The sequence below is a fragment of the Zalophus californianus genome, chromosome 9 (assembly GCF_009762305.2).
Source record: "Zalophus californianus isolate mZalCal1 chromosome 9, mZalCal1.pri.v2, whole genome shotgun sequence".
Taxonomy (NCBI): Eukaryota; Metazoa; Chordata; class Mammalia; order Carnivora; family Otariidae; genus Zalophus; species Zalophus californianus.
Window position 1 is genome coordinate 57,525,638 of NC_045603.1, and position 25,650 is coordinate 57,551,287.

General features: G+C 52.6%; 1 protein-coding gene across 3 annotated transcripts; it reads left to right on the forward strand.

Moving 5' to 3' along the window:
- The first annotated feature begins 622 nt into the window (after positions 1-622).
- Positions 623-21,292, forward strand: MYO1A (myosin IA). 3 transcript variants are annotated; one of them, XM_027595786.1, is made up of 30 exons: positions 634-690; positions 1,502-1,790; positions 3,314-3,447; positions 3,578-3,693; positions 3,962-4,056; positions 4,248-4,352; positions 4,561-4,607; positions 4,762-4,825; positions 5,254-5,352; positions 7,352-7,455; positions 7,571-7,718; positions 8,187-8,305; positions 8,384-8,470; positions 9,863-9,928; positions 10,094-10,198; positions 12,567-12,629; positions 12,837-13,037; positions 13,207-13,433; positions 13,794-13,994; positions 14,233-14,326; positions 14,774-14,923; positions 15,035-15,103; positions 15,535-15,609; positions 18,556-18,690; positions 19,379-19,485; positions 19,878-20,010; positions 20,128-20,280; positions 20,459-20,586; positions 20,882-21,017; positions 21,061-21,292. In XM_027595786.1, exons 3-29 carry the CDS (start codon positions 3,334-3,336, stop codon positions 21,003-21,005), a joined length of 3,129 nt encoding a protein of 1,042 aa, XP_027451587.1. In that variant the 5' UTR covers positions 634-690; positions 1,502-1,790; positions 3,314-3,333; the 3' UTR covers positions 21,006-21,017; positions 21,061-21,292. The 3 variants fall into 3 exon arrangements, with proteins under 3 accessions (XP_027451588.1, XP_027451587.1, XP_027451585.1); XM_027595784.1 differs by having other exon boundaries at positions 635-690; positions 20,882-21,292; XM_027595787.1 differs by lacking the exons at positions 19,878-20,010; positions 20,128-20,280; positions 20,459-20,586; positions 20,882-21,017; positions 21,061-21,292 and adding an exon at positions 15,980-16,040 and having other exon boundaries at positions 623-690.
- The last annotated feature ends 4,358 nt before the right edge of the window (positions 21,293-25,650 follow it).

The window sequence follows — 25,650 nt, forward strand, 5'->3', positions numbered from 1 at the left end:
CCTCATTAATTTAGAGTGACCCATTCATCCCAGTGTGTCCAGAACCTTCCTAATTTTAGTATTCAAGTTCCCACGTTCAGAGGACTCGCCCTAGGTCCCAGACAAACTAGGATGGTGGGTCACCCCAGTTGTGATGTTGATGCCGTTGTGTCTCGGTCTGAGGATACCATCTCATTTTAGAATCCCTTCTCTTGTGTGAGTACATAGGAGGCCTCAGAAAACGAGTGAGTGGGTGGGCACAAAGATAAACCCCACGCTGTGGGCAGCTGCAGATTCCTGGCCTGGAGAACAGGAGACCCGGGTTCCCAGGATCACACCATGGGAAGGTGGCTTCTCACCCTAGGTCTGTTTCCTCCACACAAAAGACAGGATCTGTGGTCCTTTCTGCCTCTGATCTGGATGCTGCTTCCATGTATACCTGGGATTGTGTGCTGCTGGCACTTCCCCTCGGCTTGCTTGCTTTCTCTTTCCCTTGCCCTTTTTTCTCCCTTCGGATATATATATAGTAGATCAATAAATCATGTAGGGGCAGGTTGATAATGGAATTGCTGATGGGCCAGGCATATGCAGAGTGCTTCTGTGAGAGCAGTAGAGTTTGGACCTTGAACCGAGCAGCTATAGCTGGGAGTTGGAGGATGGAGTCTGTCTTCAGCTAAGTGTGCTCTTTGTGCATGCCTGCGAGAGAGGATGGTAGGCAGAGGGAGCCTGTTGTTCAGGAATTTTCCTGGGTGGATGAGGGGGTATCCTGGAAAATAGGATTGCATAAGCCTCTTATCTATTGGAGGTGGTTATTTCCGCTGGGTTGGTGCCCAGGAAGTAGCATCTCAGGGTCTCATTCAGGTTCCTCGCCCAGAAGGATGAAAACCAGAAATACCAAGACTTGGGCTGAAACCTATGGGAGACTTAGGGTCAGGAAGCTACATTCTGTTCCTGGTTCTGCCATGTATTGTCTGTGGAATCTCAGTATTTGCCTCTAATTTTCCTTTTCAGTGGATTGAGTAGCTGCACTGCTTAGCTCACAGGATGGTGTGATTCAGTGAGATGAGACAGGTGGGAGTCCATGAAACTGGCATCCATACAAATGCCAGGTGGTATTATAACTAGAGCCTTCAGGTCTGCTTGTGGGGGCTGACCCATAGTGCGGAGGGAATTTGGGGATTTTGTCTGCTTAGCTCCCCAAGTAATGTCATTAATACCCTCTGACTGCCAGTAAGGTAGGTTTGAGGGAAGTACTGTTTCTTTGCTAGGGAAGACGCCCCAGCCTGCCTTCCTCTTTGGCAAAAATTCCTAACTTTTTAGAAAAGCTTTTCCTTGGCTATTAATTCCATTCCTGCTCTTATTTCCAAATTTGGGGGGCAGTGGAGCAAGAACTCTCTACCTGAGCCCCTCAGCTAAGCCCAGCCAGATACCCTTTCCTACCTAGAGGGGGCTTTCTCCTGTGACTGAGCATCTCCCTCTGGGGCATCCAGCCTGGGAAGGGTTAATCGAGCCACACCCTCAGCAGGAACAGCCTCGGACTTTGTGCTGAGCAGCCATCTCTGGCCTCTCCTGGCTTGACTGGCACAGGGAGCCTTGGCTAGAGGAGGCAGCAGAAGGTCAGAAGAGTGGACACTGGCAAGAGGAGGGCAACCTCTTTCCTGGCTCCTCAGACACCATGGACAGCTCCCGTTAACGAAGGCACCTCTCCACCCTTCGGGCCTTGGGACTCCTATGCCCCCTTCCTGTCCAATTGGGATTTCATTCACCATTCTCCAAGGGACACTGAAGTTACACCCTAGTTCCAGTGTTGGGTGAGTCTTGCCTTGACCTATCACTGCTCTGCACATCCAGGGGTGCCCTATCTGGGGACTGCTTCCTTTTTCCCTCCCCCACCCCCTGGCCCGTCACATTCCCACTCCCCTCAAATCCAAATCCAAAGAATATGCCTTTCTCCAGCCCTGCTTCTGCTGCTCACCCCTGCCTGCCAAGTCACTTAAAAACTTTACTTTTTTTAATCTGGAAAATGTGAGATAATAATAGTACCTACTTCATGAGGATATTGTTTGTAAGCATCAAATGATTTCGTGTATATAGTGTTTGGAGCCTTGCCTGGCCCGTGGTACCTGACTGTTAGAGATTGCTAGTGTCACTATTCTTACTGTTCTCTCAGTTGTGTCCTTCCAGGAAGTGACGAGCTGTCTCATTTTCTGAAACTTGGGGAAAGCAGAGTGAAGGCTGAAGTCAGCCTGTGTTCCCCTCTGGCCCAAACTTCCATCTTTGCTTGCCTCCCCTCCCCCACCCAGGTTGAGCATTCCTGGAGACTAGGAGGATGTGGCTTTTTTATTCCTGTTATGGAGTAGCCCTGACCATTGTACTAATGATTCTGTTCCGTACCAGGCCGCCCCACCTACTCGGTCCCACAGGAAAGACTGAGGAGGGCTGGGCTTCCTCCTGAGGCTGTACCTGCCATGTGCCCACTGCATGGGGCTGAGCCCCACAATAATTCTGCTCCTCCTTGCCCACTCCCACCAGCTACTAAAAAGCTGGGTGTGTCCCTCTGGGGCAAAGTCCATGCCGGAAGGTTACAGCAATGGGTGTAAAAGCTGGAGATGGAAAAATAGGGACAGATGTGTAGGCACCTCCAGAGATCGTGACAGCTACTTGATGTGGGAGAAAGCAACCTCACTTTTATTTGGGGTATTCTAATCTTTTATGGTGGAGCTCCTGCCTCTGTCCTCTAACTCATCAATCACCTCATCCAGCCCCCCTTTAGAAGATGAATCTCACTGTGGCAATGAGAGGGACCTTCGGAAGAACGTTCATGCTGGGTGTTGGTGGGCCGGGTGACTTAACTAGAGGTTGCGAGAGGTAGGAGCTGAGAAGAACTGGGGGCAGAGGGTCAGTGAGTCTGGACCCTGGCTAGGGCCTCGGTGCGGGAGGGAGTGAGCCTCCAGAGCTTACCCTTTCCTCCCCAGGCTGCTCTCCTGCAAACACAACTGTGCTCCCCAACCCCCCAACCCCTGCCCCCCGGTCGCTGCCTGCTGGGTGCCTTCCTTACCCTGGTCAAAGGCAGGTGGTCCTGTCCCACCCCTGCCCCACCCCCACCAGCCCTAACCCCAGGAGCAGGGGATCCTCCCCACTCGGGGAGAGTTCCCACAGCTTCCCGCAGTTAGCTTTGGCTAGTCCAGAGGCCTCCCTGGGTTGAGGACCGTCTCTAGGGCCAGGAGTTGGAGGGGAAGGCTCTCTTAGGTCCTTCTGCCCTCTTCCCCTCACACAGTTACTGACCCCTAAAGCTGAGCAGAGTTCAGCCAGCCGACTGACCCCTTATTCCCAGGACCGGTAGCTCCTCTGGACATGACTCTCCTGGAAGGCGCTGTGGGGGTGGAGGACCTGGTGCTCCTGGAACCCCTGGAGGAGGAGTCTCTTCTCAAGACCCTCCAGCTGCGCTATGAAAAGAAGGAGATTTATGTGAGTGCATATGGGTGCCCCTGGCCGCGGGTGTGTGGCCAGAGAGGTCCTGTGCTCCCACTCTTTCCTCCCCCTCCCAGCATCCCCCACCCCCACCCCTGCTCATTCTCTTTACCTTTTTTGCCTCCAGACCTACATTGGGAATGTGTTGATCTCCGTGAATCCCTACCAACAGCTGCCCATCTATGGCCCAGAGTTCATTGCCAAATACCGGGACTATACCTTCTATGAGCTGAAGTCCCATATGTAAGTAAAGGGACCGAGGGAAGGCTGACAGGGCCCCCACTTCCTGACAGCCAGACACCCTAATTTCCTCTATCCTTTCTCCTAAAGGAGGCTCTCCAGCTTCCACCCCCCCCGACCCCGCCCGGCCCCAGGAAGCCCCTTTCTAGACCTATCACTTGCCTCAGTCTAGTCCAAGGAGGGCGGATGACTCTGCGGGCCGGAGATGGAGTGAAAGATGATGTCTTGGATTAGCCCAACCTTAGTCATCACCTGCTTCCTCCCTTCCAAGCTATGCTTTGGCAAACATGGCATACCAGTCACTGAGGGACCGAGACCGAGACCAGTGCATCCTCATAACGGGCGAGAGTGGAGCCGGCAAGACGGGTGAGGCACCTGGCTGGGGGCGCCGTGGGGTCACTGCTGGAGCCACCCTCTTGTCTCTCTCCAAGCCAGGCCTGGTCCTGCCCCCACCCCAGAAATTCCTCCCTGGTTTTTCTGCATCTGAGGGGTGAGAGGTGCTGGGCTTAAGGGGAGTTAAGGGCGGAGGGATCCATGTGAAGGTTTCTCTTACACAGAGGCTAGTAAGCTGGTGATGTCTTATGTGGCGGCTGTGTGTGGGAAAGGGGAGCAGGTGAACTCTGTGAAGGAGCAGCTGCTTCAGTCAAACCCCGTGCTGGAGGGTGAGGATTCCAGTTTCTGCCTCCTCTGCCCCCCCACCCCACCCGACTGGCCCCAGAGATGCTCAGCCCTACACCCTCTTACCCTGTTTTCGTTCAGCCTGAAAAATCTGAGATTGGTATGATGGCTGGAAGACCTTCCTCCTTCCCCTTCTCCAGAGCCCCTCTTCTCCCCTCAGTCTCCTCACCTCCCCTCTCCCCATCTCTGCAGCTTTTGGCAATGCCAAGACCATCCGCAACAACAACTCCTCTCGATTTGTGAGTGACCATCTCCCTGGCCTGGGAGGAGAGGGTGTGGGGGCTTGAGAAGGAGGAATGGGGCACAGACCCCTGCTGGGCAGGGTGGTGAGAAGAGGAGGAAGAGTCTCTCTCTCTCTCTCTCTCTCCCCCCCCCCCCCTCTGGTCTCTGAAGGGAAAATACATGGACATTGAGTTCGACTTCAAGGGGTCCCCCCTCGGTGGCGTCATCACAAACTGTATGTGTCTCCCCATTCTTTTTTTTTTTTTAAGATTTTATTTATTTGAGAGAGAGAGAGAGAGAGTGCATGTGCACAAGCAGGGGGGAGGGGCAGAGGGAGAGGGAGAAGTAGATTCTCTGCTGAGCAGGGAGCCCGACGCAGGGTCTTGATCCCAGGACCCTGGGATCATGACCTGAGTCAAAGGCAGCCGCTTAACCTGACTGAGACACCCAGGCGCCCCAAAAGTGTCTCCCCATTCTGCTCACCACCTCTCGCTCCTTCCTGCCCCACAGTGTCCCTTTCTGCTGATTTACTACAGTAGGAAGGAATAGTAGGCTACCAGGAGACTGCCCAAGCCCTGGGAACACCAGTGATGAGAGCAGACTTAGAGGGAAGCCTTGGTGTCTCCCTGCCCCTCAGGATGTTATTTTCTAATCCCCTGCCAGATCTGCTGGAGAAATCCCGAGTGGTGAAGCAGCTCGGAGGAGAAAGGAACTTCCATATTTTCTATCAGTTGCTGGCCGGTGCAGATGCCCACCTGCTGAGTATGTGCCTGTCCCAGACACATGGCAGAAGATCCCCAACCTCCATTCAGTCTCCTCTGGGCCCCTGTAGCCCTCAGGCTTCTTCTTTCTGCATTTCTCACTCTGAATCTCATCAGCTCATTGTTGGGAACAATTCCCCAACTCTGTGTTCTCTTCTTTTTCTGGGATTGTATTGCTAGGAATAAATCTTCTGGCCTCTTGATCTGCTCTTATTCCTCTGTCCTGCTTGGGTTCCTCCTTCCCCAGGCTAGCTTCAAAAGTGGAACACTTATTTCCATCTATCATTCTTTCCTATCTTCAATTTAAGGGACTTTATCAATAGCTCAGCAGAAAATCCAACAGGATATTCTAAGTGTTCAAGAATGTTTGATGAGCTGTAGTTGAAGTTGTTCTGGGTCTACATCTGCCTCACCCAGGCCCTGTCCTTGATTCACTCTTCTTAGATGGTTTTATGGAGGTTCCATTTATTCATTCATCAAACATCTCTTGAACACCTACTATGATCGAACATTGTGCTGGTCTCTAGTGATGCAGAGTTGAATAAGATGACATGGACCCTGTCCTGGAGAACTTTGGTCTTCTAGGGATGGCAGATATGTGAACAGAAACACTGCAGAATACAGTGTGATTAGTGCCAACAGGCCTGTGCCAGTGGCTGTAGGAGCAGAAGTCATGGAGTACTATGCCTTGTCCCGGGGAGCCCTGGAGCGGGCCTGAGTTGGCTCTGGGTCGGCATCACTGTGGAGTCTGGTGTGACTTCAGGCCTTGCCAGAGTTTGCCTCCCAATCCTGCCTCTAGCTGTGAGCACTGTGGGTATCTGGCCCCCAAGGGCCTGTCCTTTTGGTTTCTGGTTGTTCTCTGCTGGACTTGTGCCCCTCCCCTTTCCCCTCCTGGGGATCTCCATGGTTCAAGAGCCCCTGAAACTCTCATTATTCCTTCCTGGCTCAATAGTCTCGGTTGTTCTCAGTTTGTCTGAATCATAGACACTAGTATGTTGTTCTGGTTGATTCTGTCACCCATTGATTTAAGTTAAGTCTGAGCAGGGCCTCCGTGGTGTCATCATCCCAGGGCCTTTCTGACTCATTCTTTGTCCAGACACCCCTCTTTAGCAGGTTCCTCTTTCAAAATTTGTGTCTCAGGGGAAGCTGCCATTACACTCTAGTTTGAGGGCCATTCCCTGATTCTCAGATCATGTGAATAACAGATCTTGATATCCCTCAAGCTCCATGCTTAACCTACTCCTTCCCATCTCAGGTGAACAGCTTCAACCATTCTCTTGATTCATTTGTTAAAAAGAAAAAAGTTTGTATATGCCAACCAGGCACACAGGATATGAAGATGAAAAACACAGTCCCAACACACGAGTTGTTCATTTGTGGGAGAGACAGAAAAGAACAAAACCTAGCCCATGTGTTATGGCTGGGATAGAGATTCACCATGGGGGGACCCCAAGAGAGCCTTTTGGCTCAGCCCCACAATGTTAGAGAAAAGCTTCCAGAAGAGGGGTCAGGGTTGGGGAACATAGCACCTTCCACTTTGTTGGTACTTAGTGAACAAAGAATGAAGGGGCCAACCCCAGCCAAGGGTGAGGTGTCGAGGCTCGGGGTGGGTGGGAGATATGTGTTCATCCTTCTTTCCTCACCTTTGTCCTCTCAGAGCCACTGAGAACTGAGCAGGACAGAGAGTTTGCTTGTTTGTTTTCATTGTTTAGAACCCTGAGTGTGGGATGAGGAGTGGAATGAGATTTTTCTTTCATAAGAGTTGGAAAGAAACCCAACAATTAAGAACACCCAAACCCTAAATACTGCTTAAAAATTTAGTCTATCATCATGGGAATTCATGATCCCCAAATAAAGGAGGCAAGGGAAGAGCCTAAAACAAAAATGGCTCCTTTGAATTAATGAGTAAACCAAGCTGAGGCAGGGGCTCTGAGAGTCAAGGCCAGAGGACTCCTGAGAGCCTGCGTACTAACCCTCTTCCCTCACACTGGCCCTCCCAGAGGCCCTGAAGCTTGAGCGGGACACAAGTGGCTATGCCTTCCTAAACCAGAAAGTGTCCAGAGTTGACGGCATGGACGATGCCTCCAACTTCAAGGCTGTACAGGTGGGTGCCCGGGGTGGGCCCTTAGGTCATCCTCTGAGCCCAGGCTTTGGCTTTGAGAAGGGAGGTGTTGAACTAGCACGACTGTTCAGCTTCTGATTTCTGCTCTCTCCTCAAGAGTGCAATGACTGTGATTGGTTTCTCGGAGGAGGAGATTCAACAGGTGCTCGAGGTGACGGCCCTCGTGCTGAAGCTGGGGAACGTGGAGCTGGCAGACGAGTTCCAGGCCAATGGGACATCAGCAAGTGGCATCCGGGATGGGAGAGGTCTGCACCGCCCTGCTGGTACCCCCAAGCTGCTCCCCAATCTCCTACTACAATTTCTGTTCTTCCACCATCTCCTGCGTAACTGACTCCACTCTGATTCAGTCCCACTCAGCCCATTCCCAAGTTCTTCCCCAAACACACTCATGGAGAATTCCCAGTGAGACATTTTGGAATGAGGTTATGAAGTTTGATAGACCTAGATTCTGGGACCTCTCTGAATCTCAGTGCAGTCTTTACAAAGAATTTCAGGAGATTCTCCTATTAAAGTAGATAATGCATTCAAAGTGTCCAGAGCTCCCTCTCTCCTCCTCCCCAGAGATTCCTCCTGGGCCATGTCCTGGATGGGCTGTAAGGACATCCCCAGCAAGACCCAGGGACACCTGTCTCCTAGCAGTGTCACTTCTTAGCCCTCCCTCCCCGGGAGGAAAGCCCTCTTTCAGGCCATGTTGTGTTTCCTCCTCACTCCAGGTATTCAGGAGATTGGGGAAATGATAGGTTTGAATTCAGAGGAACTAGAGAAAGCTTTGTGCTCAAGGACCATGAAAACAGCCAAAGAAAATGTGGTCACTGCACTGAATGTCATTCAGGTAAGGGCCCTATGGGAGGAGGCTGATTTGGGGACTCTTCTGTGGCTGCCCTCCTAACCAGCTGGCCCTGCCCTGCAGGCTCAGTATGCTCGCGATGCTCTGGCCAAGAACATCTACAGCCGCCTTTTCAACTGGATAGTGAATCGAATCAATGAGAGTATCAAGGTGAGAGATGGCTCTCCTCCCCCAGCTCTTTCCTGTCTGCATCACCTTTCTTGCCCTGGTCACCATCCCCATACTTTGGGTTCTGAGATGAGCAGAGGAAGAAGGATGAAGGGTAGGGTTCAGTTCCTTCCAATAGTGTGTTGTTGTGGAAACATCTCTGGTTTTTGAGTTTGACTCTCTGGATCCCTACTTATCAGCTGCGTGGCCTTTTCATTTCACAGAGATTCTGAGCCTCAGTTTCTGATTTGGAAAACTGGACATTCATGCCTACCTGCTTCACAGGGCTTAGTGAGGATTGGATAAAATTACGTACATGGTTACCATATAACCAGAAATTCCACTCCCAGATATATATCCAAGAGATTTGAAAACAGATGTCCACATAAAAACCTGTACCCAAAAGTTCAGAGAGACATTATTCATACTAGCCAAAAAGTGGAAACAACTCAACATGTCCTTTGGTTGACGAAAGGATAAACAAAATGTGGTATATTCATACAATGGGGTATTATTTGGCCATAAGAAGGAACGAAGTACTGATTCATGCTCAGCTTGGACAAATCTTGAAAACATTCAAGTGGAAAAAGCCAGACACAAAAGTCCACATTTTGTATGATTCCATTTATATGAAATGTCCGGAATAGGGAAATCCATGGAGATGGGAAGTAGATTAATGGTTAGCAGGGGCTTGGGGTCAGGGGAGGGGAAGGGGGGAGTGTCTGCTAATGGGTATGGGTACAAGATTTCTTTTGGGGATGATGAAAATGCTCTGGAATTAGGTAGTGGTGATAGTCATATGCCTTTTGAATATACTGGAAAAAACCCACTGAATTGTATACCTTTAAAGGGTAAATTTTATGGAATGTGAATTAGATCAAAATGGAGCTATTGTTCAAAATTTTTGTACATGAAAATGCCATCAATTCAGAAGCTATTACTGAAAGGCAGCAGGGGAAAATAGGATTTGAATCTAGGTTTGGATAAATGCTTAGCCCTTTTGAAATTTGATTTGTTCATCTGTAAAATGGGAATAATCACACCTTCTAGGGTTATTGTGAGGCTTAATGAAGGAAGAGCGTAGAATTTTTTGTAAAGTGCTCTATAAATCTAAGAGATGATTATTTTCCTGAGAGGATCTTAATGTCTTCCTACCTTGTTCCCTCGGAGCACCAGCCTGGAATCTGTTCGCATCTCCCTTCTCCCTCCCTCCCTCTGCTTGTCCTCTAGCGTGTAGAGGAGGAAGGAGAATAAAATCACAACAGTTCTTTCCCAGCATGGTCAAGCTCACCCGAGTTCTGTTTGCCCTCTACTCCGGTCACCTCCACCCAAGAAGGGCCTAGCCTGGTGTGCAGAGGAGGCCTGTCCTCAGATTTATCTTTTCCTCCTCTTCAGGTGGGCACTGGGGAGAAGAAGAAGGTAATGGGGGTCCTGGATATCTATGGCTTTGAAATTCTAGAGGTAAGAGAACTTCACCCACCTGCAGCACCTGCTTCCCTAGGGTTGGGGCATGTGGGCTCAAAGGCGATGGCGGGGGCGGGTTGGGAGAGGGAAGGTGTAGGGCTGAGAGGCAGGAAGAGTCTTGGGCTGAGCTGCCCCTTCTCTGCCCCGGGTCCCCTCCCTCAGGACAATAGCTTTGAGCAGTTTGTGATCAACTATTGCAACGAGAAGCTGCAGCAGGTGTTCATCGAGATGACGCTGAAAGAGGAGCAGGAAGAATATGAGAGAGAGGTGCGCTCAGACTTCCCCTGCCTACCCTCTTGGAAATTGCTTCTGGGCACATGCCCGATCTGTCCTTTTGCTCCATCACAATTTCCTCTTACTTGTCTCCAGATGCGAACACAAAGCACAAAAAGTTTCCCTTGCCCAGGTGAACAGTCCAGCCTTCCCAAGAAGCCCTGGTCTTTTTTCTCAGCCCCCAAGCCCCCTGCTCCCACCCCAGGCCATGCAAGGAAGGGGCAGACCGATGGAAGGGTGTGTGTGTGGCGGGGAGACCTCACGAGGGTGGGGGGACAGCTGTGTGCATCCTGCAGCGCACTGTGAGCCAGATTTAGAAGGGACATTTCTCCTAGCCTCGTCACCCTACCACACATCCCTTTTGGTGCTCTTCTCTAACGTCTCAGAATTCTTTGTCTCCTCGGGCCCTGGCCGATGTCACGGTCCCTTTTTGTGGCACCCTCATCCCAGACTTCCTCCCCAGAAGTGCCCCATGGCTCAACATTTCCACACTCCTTCCCCTGTTTGGCGAGAACCCTTGTTTTCTATGGCTAGGTGTTAGAAAAGCTATCTGATTGAGCTAATCCACCCCAAAGTGTGAATGGCTGACAGTCTCACTCATCAAAACCCTCCCAGGGATGCTGCCTGTGAGCCCTCAGGAATCCGCTGTGGCAGAATTTCAGGCAATGCGGTCACAATGTGTGGGAAAGGTTTTTGTTTTTTAGTTGTTTTGTATATTTTTATTTTAAAAATTTAATGATCAAATAGAGAACACATTCCCATGCTTCAAAATTCAAAAAGCTTAAAAAAGCATATAAAGAAGCGTTCCCTCCCAGCCTCCTAGTACTCCTCCCATCTAGAGGCAACTGAAGGGGCCCTTTTCAGAGGTCTTTTTTGTGTAATCAAGCAAATCTATAAGTACGTTTTCCCACAGAATTTATTCAAGTGGCAGTGCATACACTCTGCTCTACATTTTGCTTTCATCAGTTAATAAGAGATCTTTCCATATCGGTATATAAAGAAGCATCTTTATAGCTACATAGAATTGTAAGGATATCATACTTCATCTAACTAGTTAGGGAGGGTATATCGGGGATGAAGTAGGAGGACAACTCTACTTAATTCCACTCTGCGTTCCCTAAAGATCCCTAAAGAGAGAGAGAGGCTTGTGCTCCCTAGCCACATCCCCACACTCGGGAATGGCCTGAGCCTGGGAGGGCTGGCCCCTGGGTGGGACCAGGAGCTATCCGCCTGCAGCTATCCCTAAAGTGGGCAACAATTATCTTTGGGTCTTCATCCCTACCATTCTTGCCTTTTTAAAAAAAGATTTATTTATTGGAGTGCCCTGGGGGGCTCAGTCAGTTGAGTGTTTGCCTTTGGCTCAGGTCATGATCCCAGGGTCCTAGGATTGAGCCCCACGTTGGGCTGCCTGCTTCGCAGGGAGTCTGCTTCTCCTTCTCCCTCTGCCCTACTCATGCTCTCGCTTTCTCTCTCTCTCAAATAAATAAATAAAATCTTTTAAAAAAAGATTTATTTATTTGAGAGAGAGAGCGCGCACATGCATGTGTGTGCGGGGGAGGGAGGGCAGAGGGAGAGAGAATCTTGAGCAGACTCCATGCTGAGCACAGAACCAGTGACCCGGAGATCAGGACCTGAGCTGAAACCAAGAGTCAGAAGCTTAACTGACTGAGCCACCCAGGTGCCCCCATTCTTGCTTTAAAAAAACAAAAACAAAAACCATACAATCCCAAAGTATCAGGTAGATTAGTGGTTCTCAAACTAGTAACATCAGCATCCCCCAGGAAGGTGTTAGAAAGGCAGATTCCTGGGGGCTCTGTCCAGTTCATGCTACATCAGAAAGCCTGAGGGTGGGGCCCAGCAGTCTGTTTTCCCAAGCCCTCTAGATGACTGTGATGCAAGTTTGAGAAGCACTGATGTAGGTCTTTGAAGATGTATCAAGGTAGGTCTATTGTTTGATGAGGTGGGCTCATGCGCTTTGGTTTTATAGGTCGTTGTGAGAGCAGTGTGGCCATTTGCTCTTCCACATCCTCAGGGATCCTTCCCTACTCCCACAGCGGGGTAATCCCTATCGCAGCCTTTACTCAACATATCACACTTCTGTCTCCACCCCGCAGCACCTACAGGGCTCTCTGCAGCATCTCCCTCTTCCTCACAGCTGCTTTGGGTCCTCCCATGTGTCTAGCCCCCCATGCCACAAATTCTCCATCAACCTTGGAGGGAATGGGACCTAAACAGAAACTACAGCAAGCCCCCCTCTTAACTACAGGGCTTTCTGAGTCCTTTGTGGGATGGGTGAAAGGGAACCTGAGCCCCATGAGGTCTTGGACCTGCTCCTGTGACCTGTCACATCTCTTCTTGCCAGGGCATACCATGGACAAAAGTGGACTACTTTGATAATGGCATTATCTGCAACCTCATTGAGCATGTGAGTTACCCTCTCTCATCTCGAGACCTTCTTCCTCTTCCAGACTGCCTGCATATCTTTGTCCTGTCTCTCCTGCCCTCCTCCCTCTGCCCCACTTGGTAAGGGTGGTAAAGAGGACAAAGGGTGAGCGGCAGAGGGGCAGCAGTGAGAATGTGGACATATTGGAGGACTTGGCCTAGGTTGGGCTGATCCTGTTTCCCTGACCAGAATCAGCAAGGCATCCTGGCCATGCTGGACGAGGAGTGCCTACGGCCTGGGGTGGTCAGTGACACCACCTTCCTAGCGAAGCTGAACCAGCTCTTCTCCAAGCACAATCACTATGAGAGCAAAGTCACCCAGAATGCCCAGCACCAGTATGACCACACCATGGGCCTCAGCAGCTTCCGTATCTGCCACTATGCGGGCAAGGTGACATGGCAGGGCTGAAGGGTAGAGACTAGGGCTGGGCGTGGGTGGAAGGCAGTGGGGGAGAAACTGGGGGGAGATGAGATCTGGGAATACTTCACGCTGACACTGGGAGCACAAAGTGTTGGGACAAGGTCATGGGCCCTCCAGACCAATAGCTGTTTCTCTACAGGTGACTTACAACGTGAACAGCTTCATTGATAAGAACAATGACCTACTCTTCTGGGACTTGTCCCAGGCCATGTGGAAGGCCCGGCACCCCCTCCTTCGGTCCTTGTTCCCTGAGGGAGATCCCAAGCAGGCATCTCTCAAACGCCCCCCGACTGCTGGGGCTCAGTTCAAGAGTTCTGTGGCCATACTCATGAAGAACCTGTATTCCAAAAACCCCAACTACATCAGGTGACATGCCGGGCACATAGGGAAATGCAGCATACGTGATGGCGCATGCAGTGTCTGTGCACTATAGACTTTGTCTTTTGCGGGGGGGGGGTGTCTCTGGAAGAGGGGTATCAGAGGCCCTTTCCTCATCAAAAACAAAGCCAGATGAGTTGCTGAGAGTCCTGTAGCAGGGAGAGCATCAGACTTTGATAGAGGGACCATGCTACAGTGAGTGAAGCTGGGAAGGCCAGCATGTTCACTTCCTCTGAAATGTTTCTACCCAGGGGGCCATGTGCAGAATAGGGTTATGGAGACTAGGATGGGTCATACTTGCAAAGGTGAAGCTCCTGAGGCCTGTGCCTTGCACCCCTCCACCCCAAGGTGTATAAAGCCCAATGAGCATCAGCAGCAAGGTCAGTTCTCGTCAGAGCTGGTGGCCGTCCAGACTCGGTACCTGGGACTGCTAGAGAATGTGCGGGTGCGACGGGCGGGCTATGCCTACCGCCAGAGGTACGGGCCCTTCCTGGAAAGGTACCGATTACTGAGCCGGAGCACATGGCCTCGCTGGAATGGGGGAGACCGGTAAGACTGCTGGGGGAGACAGGGGAGCAGGGACCATCTGGGCCAGGGAGAGAGCAATGTCGTGTAAATCCCCAAAGCTCTGTGAGTGGATACTTGGGGAAATGAAAGCTCACTTTTCAAAGGCTCTGAAGTCTGCAAGCCCTGAACCCTTCTCTCTGCGTAGAAGGAGTTGAGGAAAGTTGAAAGAAGACCCTTCCCTGGGATACCCCTGGGCAGCTTTCTCCATCTGTTCCTGTAGGGAAGGGGTCAAGAAGGTCGTGGAGGAGCTGAGCTTGTCCTCAGAGGAGCTGGTCTTCGGGAAGACGAAGATCTTCATCAGAAGCCCCAGTACTGTGAGACGGAGGGGGCACTTGTGTTTGGCGCTGGTGGGAGGTAGACGGGTTGGAGAGCCCACAAGTGAGAGGCTGGGGCAGAGAGGAGCATCTGTAACTGGGGGTGGGTGGTGGGTGAGGCAGTCTGCTCTCGGTAGGGACTTTATCCCCAGGACCTGAATCCTTGGGCTCCCACCCTGCCCTGAGCCCTGGCAGTTAGGGGCCTGCACGGCCCATGCTAAGTGCCTCTAGCTGGAGCGGGACTCCTGAGGGTCCGGGGCATGTGCCACTCGTGTCTGAGTGTCCAAACCTAGCACAGGCCCGTGACAGAGTTAGAGTTCAGTAGGTGCCCGTGGAGTGAGTGCAGGCGCTGAGAAGACAAAGGAATGAGTATGACACTGGCTGGGAAGGCCTGGCACCCAGGTTCCCCCAAGCCAGCCGTTCAGCCCCTCCTTCTGCTCTCCACAGCTGTTCCACCTGGAAGAGCAGCGGCGCCTGAGACTGCAGCAGCTGGCCACACTCATACAGAAGACCTACCGGGGCTGGCGCTGCCGCACCCACTACCAGCTGATGCGCAAGAGCCAGATTGTCATCTCTGCCTGGTTTCGGGGCAACGCGGTACCAGTTACCCCCCAAGTCCCACCTCCTCTCTCTAATAGGAGACCGGGCAGCAGGAGAGGTGGTTCAGGAAATGGGGTTTTTTCCTAACAGGCCTATTGTTTTCTGCAGCAAAAGAAACGTTATGGGAAGATAAAGGCGTCAGCATTGCTGATCCAGGCTTTTGTGCGAGGGTGGAAGGTAATGGGGGAGGGCAGTGGGGCTTCCTCCCCACCCCCGGGTCCTTCCGCCATGTGGTTTCTCCCGGAGTGTGCCGGCAGCGGGGAGGAAAGAGTAGCAGAAAGCGGGACCTCCGGCAGCGTGATGGCGTGTCTGCGTGTGTTTCTGGGTCTGCTGGTGTGTGTCCGGGAGTGTGGACGCATGCTAGGGAGACGTGTGCATGTGTCTGGGTGTGTTTCTGACCTGGCAACAGAGCTCTGCTTGCTGCTTGGAGGGCCCTCCTCTCTGCCAACTCGCCTGCCTTTACTCGCTCCCTCTAGCACAGTGTCAGCTCTTTATCTTACTGTGTTCTTTGTGTGGGTGAGAAATAGTAGAACCTCTTCTCGATCTGTCATCTTTTAGGTCTAACTGTCTATCTTTACTTTGGCTGCTTTCTCGTCTGTCCCTGCCAGGCCCGCAAGGATTATCGAAAGTACTTCCGGTCAGGGGCTGCCCTCACCTTGGCAAATTTCATCTACAAGAGCATAGTAAGTGGTGGGGGTCGAGGGTGGAAGGTGGGGGGTTGAGGAGGGAGGGACAGGGTTGGAAAAGGAAGATGAAGGGTTTGAGAAGAGGTGACCCAAGGCTTTCCCCCCAAGGGCTTCTTCAATCTGCTGGTACTTGACGATGAAGTCCAGGGATAAAAGGGGGTGGGGCAGCAACCTGCAGGGAGCAGGCTCCAGCGTCCCAGGGCCCAGGGGCAGAATGGGAGGGCGTTCTGGCCTGAGCGGACACTGCAGGCAACATGGTGGCCGGAAGGGCTCCCAGCACACCCGCTGACTGGTCTGTGGTGAATTAGGCTCAGGAAGACATGGGCCGGATGGTTAGCAACAGTGCTAACTAACTCAACCTTCCAAGATCCGTTTTAGGGTTCGGGTGAAGGTGGAGGAATCCTATCTCTCTTCTGAAACCACAGCAAGTGAGTCCAAAACTAAATCTCAGGAAAGATCTTAATTCTGGAGGACTTGGGTCCAGGTGGCAGGAAAAAGCCAGGACATTCAAACTATGGGCAGCTTCCAGCGAGAGGAAAACAGAGGAGGGTGATTTCCAGAGATGTCCATCCAATAGCGATAGTGCTTCTGAGGAAGGGTGAGGGAAAGCAGACCGGGAGAGATTAGCACTACCAGCGATGCCTTGTGAAAGGCCAGAGAAAGGGAGGGAGAACAGGACATCTTGGACAGAGGCCTGGGGTAAAGGAGAACTGACCTCCACTCATTCCATTTTTGATTCCATTTTTGACAGTTGTTGGGACTCTTACAAATTATGCTTCTGAGACACACTCACTGGAGCTCCTCTCTGTGGTTGGAGAGGTGGGATCCCTGGGCCTCCTTATTGCCTCCCTAAGCCTTCGCTGTGCCCGCCTCCTCCCGCCCCAGGGGAGCTCCATCTTCCCAGGCCTCTTCCATGGCCTGTGTCTCCTCACACCGGCTCCAGAACGGCCGCTCTCCTAGAGTACGTGCTTTCTCACCACATCCCTGAGGCCAGTAATCTGATTTGACTCTTACCTCCTGACTGGCCCCTCCTCTACCTTTTCTTTCACCTGCATAGTCTCAGGCATCTGCTGACTGTCACTCCAGGAGCTGCTGCGTTTAGACCAATATTTCAGTGAATCACAGCCCCCGCAGAAGCAAGCGTACGGGGGCCACTCAGCATGGATTCCTCCAGTGTTTCTGACGAGTCCGTATTTTGCTATTGCCTTGTCTGTAACTAATGCTAATACCTATTTTTTGAACACTTATTATGCACTAAGCCCTTTACATGCATTAACTCTAATGCCGTCCAAAGTCCTGTCAGGTAGACCCTTTTCTTTCCCGCATTTTGTAGGCCCAGAGAGGCTGAATAACTTGCTAGGGGTCCCACAGGTGGTAAGTGCAAGAGAGCTGGAATACAAACTGTTTGACTCCAGAGTTTAACGCCCACCTAAGACTGTCTCCCCACACTGTCCCCTCTCCCCCCATGGAGGCCTACCTGGGGCAGGAGGGCTGGAAGGGGAAAGGCAAGACTTTCTAGATCTAGAAAAAACAAACAATTAAAAAAAGAAAACCCTCAGAGGTTCCACATCAATTAGAACATGGGGGATTGCGGGAAATGCTTAGGCGTATTTATTGAATTAAATCAAACTAGACCAGACCAAGGAGTGGGGACTTAAACCAGGGTCTAAGGTGATTAGAACAAGCCTGCTAGATCTTTGTAGTGGAAGAATCAAAGAGCTGGGGTGGTTCCTGGAGAGTTACGGCAATATACTGAGTACACTGCCTTTTTCTATTTTAATTTTTCTAACCTAATGTCTTAGTAAAAAGTTTTCATAACAAGTCCCAAAACTTAGAAGTGCTCAAAATCAAGCCATTTTTTTTTTAAAGATTCATTTATTTTAGAAAAAGAGAGCATGAGTGAGTGAGGCGGAGGGGGGTGGGGAAGAGACAGAAGGAGAGAGAGAATCCTGAAGCAGACTCTAGGCTGGGTGGGGAGCCCAAGGTGGGCCTCGATCTCAAGACCCTGAGCCAAAATCAAGAGTTGGCTGCTTAACCGACTGAGCCATCTGGGTACCCCAAAATCAAGGCATTTTCTATATCTTCAATAATTCTACCCCACAAACAGGGTGCTGGGTGCTCCCTGGGATATAAAGACTTGAGAATCCTTGTTCTAGATTGGGAGACACTAAACAGATGCCATGGGTGAAACTTGATTGGATCCTAGAACAAGAAAAATAAAACCAAAGCTAAAAAGGACATTTTTAGAAGTTTATAAAGGACATTAGGAGGATTTGAGCATGCGTTGCAGTTGGATGAGTGTATCTACTTACTGTTAGTCTTAGGTATGGAGGTGCATCTCAAAGGATGGGTAGAATCTGAGTGGGCGGAGCTGAGTTGAGAGCAGGGTGGGCTAAGGCACAGAGTGATGACGCATGGGCTGGGCAGAGAGCCTGACGTGGAGGAGTCCTGTCTGAGAGGTGTGCCAGGATAGTGCAGGGGATCCTGTGGCATGAGGTTGGGCTCTATGTGGCAGACTTTGAATGCCAGGTGGAGGTGTTGGGCTTGACTGATCAGAGAGGAGGGGAGACGGCCCCTGCAGAGGCAGCCAGCGGTAAGCAATTGTGAACCCAGACAATAGGGAGCTACAGGAGCGAACTTTCGAGGCCAGTTTTCACCTTGGTTCCTCTCACCTCACTACCCTGGGCAGCAGGTCTCTGCTTGGAACTAACCCTTCCCTCCCTTCAGTCTCCCATTCATACTCTTACTGGCCAGCCTCCAGCCTACACTTGACACCAAAAGAGATCTGGGAGGGGACTCCCTTCCATCTCCTCGCTCCACCTGCTGCTTCTCACTCTGGGTGGCCTCCCTCCCTTTTAGTGGCAGGATCTGGAGGAGAGTTTGCCTCTTGGGAGGATTTTCTTCTCATCGGTCCACTCCCAATCCCGCCCCTTCCCCATCTAGACACAGAAGTTCCTGCTGGGGCTGAAGAACAGTTTGCCATCTACCAACATCCTGGACAAAACGTGGCCAGCTGCGCCTTACAGGTGCTTCCACACAGCTAACCAGGAGCTGCGGCAGCTCTTCTACCACTGGAAGGTGAGGCGGGCCCGGGGGGCCGCGCCTCTCCTTTCTCTTTTTCTCCTCCTCCCTCTGATGTTCCTCTTCTGCCTCTCTCTTCCACTTTTGTTTTTCATTTTTTTTTTTTATTGTGGAAAAGCATACATAACAAAATTGGCCATTTTAACCATTTTAAAGTAGACAGTGAGGCGGCATTAAGCACATTCACACTGTTGTGAGAGCATCACCACCATCCCTCTGCATACTTTGTTTCATCATCCCAAACTGACACTCTGGGCACATGAAGCAGTAACTCCCCGTTCCGCACTCCTCCAGGCCCTGGAATGCATCCTCTACTTTCTCTGAATTTGTGCTAGAGGCCTCCTATAAGTAGAATCATACATTTGTCCTTTTATGTCTGGCTTATTTCACTCAGCAGTGTTCTTCCGTTCAGGAAATGCTTATTGAGCACCTGTCTAGACTAGGCCTTGCGCTGTGTGCTGGGCATACAGCCCTCCCTCCTAGGGCTGGCATTTGATTGTTTCCATCCCTCTCCCCGAAGTCCCTCAGGCCCCAGGGCTCCTGCAGCCCCTGGCCTGTCTGAAGTGCCTAGAGCCTGTTCTATCTGCTGTCTCTCCTCTTCTCCACCTCTCAGTGTTCTCCCCACCCCCTCCCCAGTCCTGCCCCCTGCCTCCGGGAGCTTAGCCCCTCCGCCTCCCCCTCACAGTGCAAGAAATTCCGGGATCAGCTGTCCCCGAAGCAGGTAGAGATCCTGAGGGAGAAGCTCTGTGCCAGCGAACTGTTCAAGGGCAAGAAGGCTTCCTACCCCCAGAGGTGAGGGCCCTTCAGACCTCGCGCAGTCAGTTTCATCAGGAGCAAAGAGAGGATTCCCCCAGGTGGGATAGGACGGTGGTTCCCAAACTTGAGTGTGCATCAGGACCACCTGGCAGGCTTGGTAACACCTGGATTGCTGCACCCCTTTCTCAGAGTTTCTGATTCGGCAGGTCTGGGGCTCTGGGCCCAAGAATTTGCCTTTCTAACAAGTCCCCAGGGGACGCTGCTGTCGGTCGTGGACCGTGCTCTGAGAACCACTCAGAGGATATGGTGGAGGGTGGGGAAAGGGGCACGGGAGGGCTAAGAGGGGAACTCACTGTGGGGAGGCCCAGGGCCTTGGGGGTCAGCAGTAAGAACCTGGTCTCCACCACGTACCTCCTGTGTGTCCTCAGTGTCCCCATCCCATTCCGCGCTGACTACATTGGGCTGCAAGGGAACCCCAAGCTGCAGAAGCTGAAGGGCGGGGCGGAAGGGCCTGTTCTAATGGCAGAGACCGTGAAGAAGGTCAATCGTGGCAACGGCAAGGTGAAGGCCCGCATCCTGAACTCCTTCCCAGAGCCTGTGCCAGAGCCGTGGGTCTGGTAGCTGGAAGGATGGGGGTTCATCCTCGCCTTTCCTCACACTTTCCTCTTCTCTCCCTAGACTTCCTCCCGAATTCTTCTCTTGACCAAGGGGCATGTGATTCTCATAGACACCAAGAAGTCCCAGGCCAAAACTGTCATTGGGCTGGACAGTGTTTCCGGGATGTCAGTCACCAGCTTCAAGGATGGGCTTTTTAGCTTACATATGAGTGAGGTATAAGAGCTCCCTGGGTGCAGGCCCTCGGACTGGAGAAGGTGGTGGGCATCACGGGGTTGGGGGGTGCTGGAGGTGATGGGGCCCAGACCTCTCACTCTGGGCCTTCAATGCCTCTCAGGCTGCTCCTGTGGAGGAAAAATGAATTCCATCCTCACTCTTTCTCCCCCTTCCTAAGATATCATCAGTGGGCTCCAAGGGGGACTTCCTGCTGGTCAGCGAACATGTGATTGAACTGCTAACCAAAATGTACCGGGCTGTGCTGGATGCCACACAGAAGCAGCTTCCAGTCACCGTGACTGAGAAGTAAGGCCATGAGCTGGGGGTGAGGGCCAGCTTGGGGGCAGATGATCAAGCTGTTGGTCATTGTGACCGGGAAAATTCGTGTAGTCAGAAAGTGAAGCACGCTCTGTCAGGGCAAGGCTCGGAGGTGCTTCTTAGTCTCCCCACCCAAGTTCTCTGGGGCCCTGAGTCTTCTGACGCGAGGGGAGGAGAGATGCGCTTCCTTCAAGAAGGGGAGGGGAAGCCATCATGAAAATATGGGAGTAGGGGTGAGGGGATGGGGGTACTAGTTTTGCCCCTCTGTCTGTTCCCCCTCCAGTTTCTCAGTGAGGTTCAAGGAGAGCAGTGTGGCTGTCAAGGTCATCCAGGGCCCTGAGGGTGGTAGAAATGGCAAGCTAAGCTTCAAGAAGAAAGGAAGCCGTGGCCTGGAAGTGACTGTATAGTGAGGAGGTGGGGTCTGAACGCAGAGACAACAGCTTCTTCTCCAGGACCGGTGGGGTCTGAACGCAGAGACAACAGCTTCTTCTCCAGGACCAGTGCCCACCCCTCCCACTGGCGTTTGTGGGAGGATCTCCTGTCCAACCCCTCTGATCCTGGGGATGGGGCTCAGAGACTGAAGAACCCTTGAAGAGGACCTTTCTTCTCCCAAACTCTTCCAGTCCCTTCTCCCTTAGAACTTAGCTTCCTCCCAACCCTCAGCCTCTTTGCCCACTAATAAAACAAGTGACTTCCCAAACATTCGCTCAGTGTGGGTGAGTCCCTGTTCCCCCACCCTCACAGGACTTGTACTTTGACTGCCCTCGCCCCCTTTCCCCTCCTCAGGCTCCTTGGAGCTAGCAAATGCAGATAATAAGAATGGAAAAGAAGGGAAATTGTCTGCGGGCTCCTTGACCGGCTGAGCTCTGGCGGGGTTTGGAGAGACTGGGGTGGGGGTAGGGCAGCCAGCGATGGGGCTCAGGTCCCAGGTGGCCAACGGGCTGATTCATTAAGTGTGTCCCTGGAGGGAAAAAGTGAGGATCCCTGTCTTGTCAGAAACTAGGATCCTTTGGAGATTTAGCCTGAAAAGAGGCCCAAGGCTGGCGGGCTCATGTGAGCTGAGGTGAGCTGGGGAATGCAGGGTCCCCTGCACCCAAGAGTTCCAGTGCCCCCTCCATCCCCGAGCTCATCACTGGGCTCTGCCACATCTGCCCCCCAGCATCCCCTTCCTTTCTGTACACCAGAGATGCGAGGCTTCTGCCAACAGTTATCTTGCTAATCACTGCCCCGCAGCTGGGGCCAGCAGCTGGTGGCACTTGCGGAGGGTGTGTGGCGGGGGGGGGGGGGGGGGGGGAGGCTCCCAGATCCAGACTCTCCCCCCCTATGTCATCCCACCCTTGTGTCATCGCCATTATTTTTTTCTCGATTTTCAACTGTTTCACACCATCTCGTTGTCCCCTTTCCTGTGGGCTCTAATATCAATATGTAATATTTTGTATAACGCTCTGAATATCTCCCCTCTCCCTTAATATCTGTTTCCTTATAGACTCTGCTTGTCTCAGCCTCTCCCACCCCTGTCTGTACTTTAGGGAACAAGCAGCTCCCGTGTTTGCAGTGAAAGGTAGATTTGTGCTCTGTGAGAGCGTACAAATGGCTGCCTTTGTTCCTGTCTCTGCAGGTCTCTCCCTCCTTTCGCCACCCCTACCTTCCTTGCCTCTTCCCTGTCTCCACCACTGAGCTCTCTGGGCCTGGAGGCTGGGGTTTCCCTCCACCTCGAGCTTCCAGAGCTTCTATCATCCGCAGGCAGCTCATGGCCCCAGGTAATCATGCCGCCGGGAGACCCGATTGCTTCTCTTCTTGCCTGCAGCTTGATGTCGCTCTCCCAGCACCAGCCTGCGTTGCTGCACACCCTGCTCCGGGCGGGGAGAAGGCCCAGGGAGTGCTTCCCAGGCGGGTGGGGGGGGCTGTGTCCTGAGTGAGGGGAGCTCAGGCTCCCCGTCAGCCTTCCGCCGCCCCCCACAGCTCCCCCCATCCTTGACTTCTCAGAATCAGGCCGAGGAGATCCTGTCTGGCCAGGGTGGGTGGTTACCAGAGCCTGACCGCCCCCGCTCTCCGCCTCATCTCCTGCTCCCAGGGCCCAAATTGTCGTCACTTTCCCAGTGAAGTGTCTGGTCATTTTCAGAAGCAATTTCAGGAGAATATGCAGCTGCTGTTCCCCATCCTGCCTTCCTTCCCCAGGGCTGAAGGCACTGTCAGCTCTCTGGACTGGGGAGGGGAGCGGGGGGAGGGCTGGAGGCCCTGTCCCCCTCCTGTCCTCCCTCCAGCAGTCATGTGGACTGATGCTGCTCTGAGGAAGCGTGAGGGTTCCTCTCCTTTACTCTCCCATCCCTCCCTCCCGTGTTTCCTACTCTGCCTCTCTTCTCTTCTGGGGCCGAGGATTGTGCGTTTTCATCCCCGGAAGCCTCCGGGGGCTCCGTTGCCCCACCTGTGCTATAGGGCTTGAATTGGCTCCATCAGGACGGGAGAAGCTGCGGTTCCGCTGCCTCCCTGCGCAGCCAGCTCAGCACTCTGGAAGTCTGGGTGGTTTCTCTGAGGGGCACAAGCCGGCCTGGAGGCCGCTAGCCCCCATGAGGAGCCATTCTAGCACCTCAGCTCACAGCAGCTCTAGTGTGGCCTTCCTGGCCCAGCCCATCTGCTCTGCAGGCTGCTGGGGGCTCCTCTAGCTCTTTGCTGGGGGCCGGCTCCCAGCTGTCGCCTGGCTGCAGGACTGTACAGGACGCAGAAGCGGCCACCCTCCCATCCTTTCCTGGTGTCTCCGCCCCAGGTCCTTTACGGCCCGGCCCCTCCCCCCCAACCCCGCAGCACCTCTCCAGAAGGTTGGCAAAGTCGCCTTGTTGCACCCTAGCTGTGCATGTGGCAGACATATGTGGGTCATCTTGCACGCACAACACACGCTCGTCGGCCCTGGGAACGGCCGACAAACACCGTCTCCTCTCAACACACATTTTCCTGGCCTCATCCCCAGCCCACCCCAGCAACAAAGAGAGGGAGCTCCAGAGGGAGGACCTGCTAGGGACCCCGCTCCTCTGGGCCAGTGATGGCTGTCCAGGATGTGGCTCAAACGGAAAGTGTCAAAGGGAAAACCACCTAGGCACTCTGGAGCTGCAACACGCACTTTACATGCCATTTGCACACGGCATGTGGGCAAGATGAATCCCTGCCTGCCCCAACCCTTCAAAGCCTCCCACCTTCCTCACCTCTCTGGCTTAGTTTAGCATTAGGTCTTTCAAGTCTCTGCTAGTCCCAGAGATCAAGGAGTGATCAGTTCTCCCTGCCATGCCCTTGCTCCCCCCATCCTTGGCTCCTGCCATCCTCTGTGAGATGCTGCATCATCAAAGGACATTATTCATGGTGGACCTTTGCTGAAGCCCTGCTTCCCTGGTGCCAGGGCACGGAGGCAGAGATGGAGGGGTGGGAGGTGTGGAGAGAGGCTGCCTCAGAGATTGGACCCAGGAGGCTTTAGTCCTGAGCCCTCGGTCTAACACTCCTCCTCCTGCTCCTCCCCCCCCCTGGTTCCCTCCAACCTGCCTAGCCTGGACTTCCTTCTCCAGACTGGTAGGGGGAAGAGAAGAGGTAGGAGATGGCTGCATCCAATTAGGATCAGTGCCTGAGCTTCTCAAACGCATGAACCTGCCATGCCATTTCCAAGTAAATAGGCTCCAGCTTCTACCCCTCATCCCACCAAAGGCTCCTAACCCTGGGTCCTGGCTCATGGTTGGCCCATACAGCGCTGTAATTACCTGGATAATGGGAAGCTTTAAATGAGGCCCCACTAGCCTTTCACGTGATAAAGGGGCCTTGAGACCCAGCTGCTGCCCTCACTCAAGGGTGAAAGTGGGTCCATGTGCAGGCAGAGTGACTTCTCTCAGTACAGCGCAAGTCCCAGGGTGGGTGGGGTGTTGGGAGCATGGAGTGGGAGACAAGCATTTCAGGACCCTAGCAGCACTTGAGATGCTCTATGGAGGAGCCACACTGTGGGCTGCAATGCAAGAAGGAAGCCTCAGGCTTCTTTTTTTTTGTTGTATAAATAAATTTTTATTGAGGACCTGTTATATGCCAAACACTACAGAGCTAGGGATCCAATAGTAAACAAAACAGACAAAAGTCCTTGCCACTGTAATGCAGACATTCTGGTGGGGGGTGGGGTAGACAGGCTATAAGTGAAACATTTAGTGTATGGGATGTAATAACTGATGAAGAGAAGAAACAGAAGGGGGGTATGGAGTGTGAAACGGTGGTCATTTTAAGTAGGGTGACTGGGGAAGGCGTTGGTGAGCGGGAGTCTTTGTAGTAAATACACAACGGCTGTGGTTCTCCTCACAGCCCAGATGGAGAAGGGTGCAAGGTCCCAAACCTCCGGGGCTCTCAGAGAGCGGGACCACCACTCCCTCTGGGAGAGTTAACTGCTCCCTCACTGGTCAAAGTTCATACCAGTGCAGTAAAACGAAGGGGAGGTTTGGAGTGGAAAAAAAAAAAAAAAACAACCAACCCCGAATTTGTGGCTCTTCTTCAGTAGCTGTATGTCATGGAGAACAGGATTGACTTTTTTTTTTTAAGATTTTTTTATTTTTAAGTAATCTCTACGCCCAATGTGGAGCTCAAACTCACGGCCCCGAGATCAAGAGTCACATGTTCTCCCGACTGAGCCAGTTGGGTGCCCCAGGACTGAACTTTTTGAGCCTCAGTTTCCTCCCCTGAAAAATAGGAAATGCTAAGAGTGACAAATGGCTCTGAAGCTGCTTTCACTCCGCCGCCCCCCAACCCCCCCCCACCCCCACCCCATTCCCTTGAGCAGCATCTTCTGTCTCTGGTTCTCCTTCCATCCCAACTCTGACTCTGCCCCTCCCCTGGGGCTCCACCTTGGATATGATGTGAGCAGCATGAGCTCCTTCAATAGAGTGGGGAATGAAGGAGAGGCTGGGGAGAAGATGCCTGGCTGCAGGGAAGCCGATTAGAGAGGGGAAAACATGTAACTGTGAGAAAAAAGAAGCAATTAAGAGATCAGTGCTGGGCTGGGCCGGGCCAGGGAGAGGACTGGGATGGGGGGGGTGA